The sequence below is a fragment of the Dendrobium catenatum genome, unplaced genomic scaffold, assembly GCF_001605985.2.
Source record: "Dendrobium catenatum unplaced genomic scaffold, ASM160598v2 fragScaff_scaffold_390, whole genome shotgun sequence".
Lineage (NCBI taxonomy): Eukaryota > Viridiplantae > Streptophyta > Magnoliopsida > Asparagales > Orchidaceae > Dendrobium > Dendrobium catenatum.
In genome coordinates this window covers 2,371,561-2,375,564 of record NW_021318852.1, presented here as the reverse complement: position 1 = coordinate 2,375,564, position 4,004 = coordinate 2,371,561, and the positions used below count along the sequence as shown (strand labels likewise).

The 4,004-nt window shown below is 43.1% G+C and overlaps 1 protein-coding gene across 1 annotated transcript; it reads right to left on the bottom strand.

Annotated features, from left to right (window-relative positions):
• Nucleotides 1-523: 523 nt before the first annotated feature.
• LOC110104964 (zinc finger protein 1) lies at nt 524-1,660 on the bottom strand. Its single transcript, XM_020834280.2, has one exon. The coding sequence runs from the start codon at nt 1,324-1,326 to the stop codon at nt 625-627; it is 702 nt and encodes a 233-aa protein (XP_020689939.1). The 5' UTR covers nt 1,327-1,660; the 3' UTR covers nt 524-624.
• Between the last annotated feature and the right edge of the window lie 2,344 nt (nt 1,661-4,004).

Genomic DNA, 4,004 nt, shown 5'->3' with positions numbered 1-4,004 from the left:
GGCGACGCGGTCTGACGGATATGAGCTGGTGGAAGAGGCGGCGACTAGTGGGTTTGGTGTTTTGGGAGGAAGCCTTGGGATTAGAGGTAGGCGACGCATGGCGGAGATGGGAGATCTCTCGGTACAGGCGTACCGCGTACAATGATATGCATGGTTAAACGGGTCAAACCAGATAATTTTTTAGTTTTCGAATCAACCTGAACCTAACCTGGGTTTTGAAACAGGTCGACTTGTCGAACCAGAACACGACCTGTATGTCAAACGGGTTGACCCAAACCCCGAATTCTCCGGGTTGAATTTTGGGTTGTGTCAAATATTAGCACCCCTACTCTTAGGAAAGAGAAATGTTATCCTCAATCATTTAACAAAAAGTACATCTATCACCAAGAAATTAAGAAAACCAAAGTAAAAGTCTTCAATTCAAACATATGATAGATAAATGTTATGTACACAAGAAAATAGCAGAACTGGTGATCATAAGAGATCATCAATAACACAAAATGGTGACTCAAAAAATAGGAAGTAAAAGAATAACTAAATGACTAGTCAATGAATACTTTTACAAAGAATTCTAAGTAATTCCACATATTACTTTACACGAAAATAGCTCTGTAAGAATGATTTCTAAACAAAGCCTATCAGCGGAGCAGGAGAGACCTCAGCCGTGATGGGAAGGCGCGGCCTCTTAGACGGAAGAGGGCTTTGCACCTCCTCCTCCTCCTCCTCCAGACCCCAATATCGCCTTCCAATCTCGAATCCGAACTCCATCACCGGCGGCAGATTCAAATCAAATCCACGCGTTCCAGCGCTGCCCGTCTCTGACGACGCGGCCGCTGCCGATCCCGCGCCGGCAGCGCTTCCTATGGTGCCGTCGTAGTGGCACCGTTTGTGCCCGCCCAACGCCTGCCCTGTTGCGAATGTCTTGAGGCAGATCAGACACTGATGCCCCTTGTGATCTCCATCGGATGACAACGACGAAACCGCCGGTGATCCGGCGAAGAGGTGGTTGTCGCCGGAATGAACAGGGACAGGTTTCCGGTGGCTGGTCTTGTGGCCGCCGAGGGCTTGGTAAGACGAAAACGCCTTGCCGCAGACGGAACATTTGTAATCGAGATTTGGGGACGGGATCTGAGAAAACGTGTAGGATCTGTCACGGGCGAGCGTGAGGAGGCAGAGGGCGAGGTATTCCTCTTCGGATTGAGAACGATCCAATACTCGGGATTGGCGATTCGAGCGCTTTCGCTTAATCCAGCCTTCCATGGGGAAACGGGACTCGTCGGAGATCGTATGGCCGGCCGGCGCGGTCTGCGGAGCTTCTATGGCCATTAAAGTTTCAATTGGGAACGCAAGAGAGGATTTTTAGGGATTTGGTGGGGGAGATGTGGTAGTGAGTGGGCAAGTGTGGTGTTTATATAGAGAGCGAGATGTGGATGGGAGCGTGGCCATGGCTGCAGATGGGAGGAAAGTGGGTGGCAGAAGTAAGCGATGACGGAGAAGAGGTCGGGTACCAAAAAGGGAAATTGGCAGCCCGTCAAATGTCCAAATACGGTCAACCGAAGCTGCGGGGCAAGTTAACGGCGGGGAGAAGAGAAACGACCTGGCTTGGCTTGGTTTCCGGCACGTGTTTATCGTGGATGGCGGTTCGCTATGCTCGTCTTCTTCGCGCTTTCTGGAGAACCCTTAAAAAATATTTTTTTTGGAAATTATGTAATTTTAGTATTTAATGGTAGTAAAATGCAACGTTTTTTAGGTAATATTTTCTTCATTATCGTAAAATATTAATAAGTAAAATTTAAATTACACATAAAAAATTTATTTCATTGGCAATCAATATCATATTTAAATGATATATTTCAAAATTGTTATTATAGGAAAATTTTACAGGGCCTGTCCAACCTTAATTTTTAGGGGGCATAAAATTATAAGTAATGTTGGTGTTGCCTCAAATTTGGCTCGACCCTTAGCTACAAGAAAACCGGTCAATAGCAACCAAAAAATAGAGGCAAAAAACAAAATTCTTTTTAGAATATAGGTAATTTTACTATTTAGCGGAGTAAAATGCAACTTTTTGTAGGTAATATTTTTTCATTATCGTAAAATTTTAATAAGTGAAATTCAAATGACACCTAAAAGTTTTTTGTCATTGGCAATCAATATGATATTTAAATGACTTGGACTACTGTAGGGTTTTTGCTCATAGATCATATTTTGTGAGTAATTGATATATGAAATTGATTAAATGGACACATTCTTTGGATGTGGAGGTTGAATCGCCTGTTATCCCCATCTGGATTTCATTTCATAACCTTCGGCCTCATCTGTTCGCTCTGCGTATTCTTCATGGTTTAGGTTTAATTTTTGATAAACCTTTGAAAACGGACAATGCGACATCTTTTGGTTCTCGTCCGTCTGTTGCTCGAGTTCTAGTTGAATTGGATGTATCCAAACATTATCCGGATAAAATTTGGATCGGTCCAGATTCCTCTGGTTATGTACAATCTGTGGTCTTTGAAGATTTTCTGGACTATTGTTCGCATTGTCTTGCTCTGGGTCATTCTAAGGTGGGTTGTAAGATTCTTCATCCTAATCTTGCTTCTGCTGCTTTGGTTAATCAGACTATTTCGGAGGAGGTGGCTGTCCATGGGGCTTTTCCTTCTAATTATGTGGTGGGTTTAGAGGGGGCAGATACTGTTGGCCGGGCGGCTATTGTTTTGCCTGTGCCTTCTATTTTATCCCCTGATCCTGTTGAAAATTGTGTTAGGCCTGCTTTGGGTATTCCTCCTTGTGTTCCAACTGATTTTGCTACTCCTGTTGATATTGGTGTGGAGCGTGTGGAGGCTAGTCTGGTTAATTATGTCTAATTGGACTCTGTTGTCAATTTGGTGGGTGGTGGGTGAGGCCCCTTCTCATATCTTTCCTCGGGTGTCTTTGAGTGATCCTGGTGCTGCGGATTGTGGCATAAATTTGAAACCCTCTGTGTCTTGTGCGGGTAGGTCTGTCACGAGTAATTCTCCTACTCATGCCGTGGACGTGCCTTGCACAGATGAATCTATTCCTGCCCCTGCTATTTTGGGTGAGTTCTGCTCAAATACACCTTTGGGTGTGGTGTGTGATGGCTCTGCTACTGCTGTTGTTTCTACCTCATCCCATAACCTTTTAGTTCCTAACTTTTTTGTTGAGGTTCCAGTTAATTTAATTGAACCTCAGGCAATGGTGTATCATGTGGGTGATAATTCTGGGGTGGATGTGAGGGTACATCTCGATTGGCTCCATTGTTCATCCGAATACGAGTCCGATTCCGCTTCCCCTTCGGAGTATTTTGGGGGTGATGTTCTTGGTAATGATCTTGCCTTGCTACGTGACCGATCGGTTTCTCATGGGAGGGCTTGTGAGAGGAGCAGACGGGGTAGGTAAGGGCTATGGGTTTTTTGTGGGCCCTTTGGTTTATTTTATTGGCTTGGATTTTGCTGGAAGAATCTTTCTGCTGATTCGTGGGAGCTACAATTTATATTTGCTATTGGTAATTGGTTTTGCCAGGCAATGATGTGGCTGGGGCTCTTCCTCTGTCAATAGCTAGTGGCAACCTTTGGTGATGGTCTCTTGCTTGGTTGGATGGCTGGTCGTTTGGGTTGGCTGCTTCACGTTTATTATCACCAAATTGGATGGTCTGAGCTTAGCTTTGGGGGAGCTAGAAGCCTCGACCAATTACTGAGCCCTTAGGATTGATTCTACCTTGTATTCTCTTTTGTTTTTTGTCATTTTGCTACATTGCTTCCTGTACTCCTTTTTTGATTTTAATAAAAAATTTTATTTTAAAAAATGATATTTAAATGACATATTTCAAAATTGTTATTATAGGGGTATTTATATAAACATAAGACTTTAAAGTTAGATTATCTACATTAATATTTAAAATTTATTATTTACTCATATATAACAATCAAATTTTTTTAGTAATATAGGAATATCACCATCTTTATCCGTGTGGATAACTTCTTTTCCTC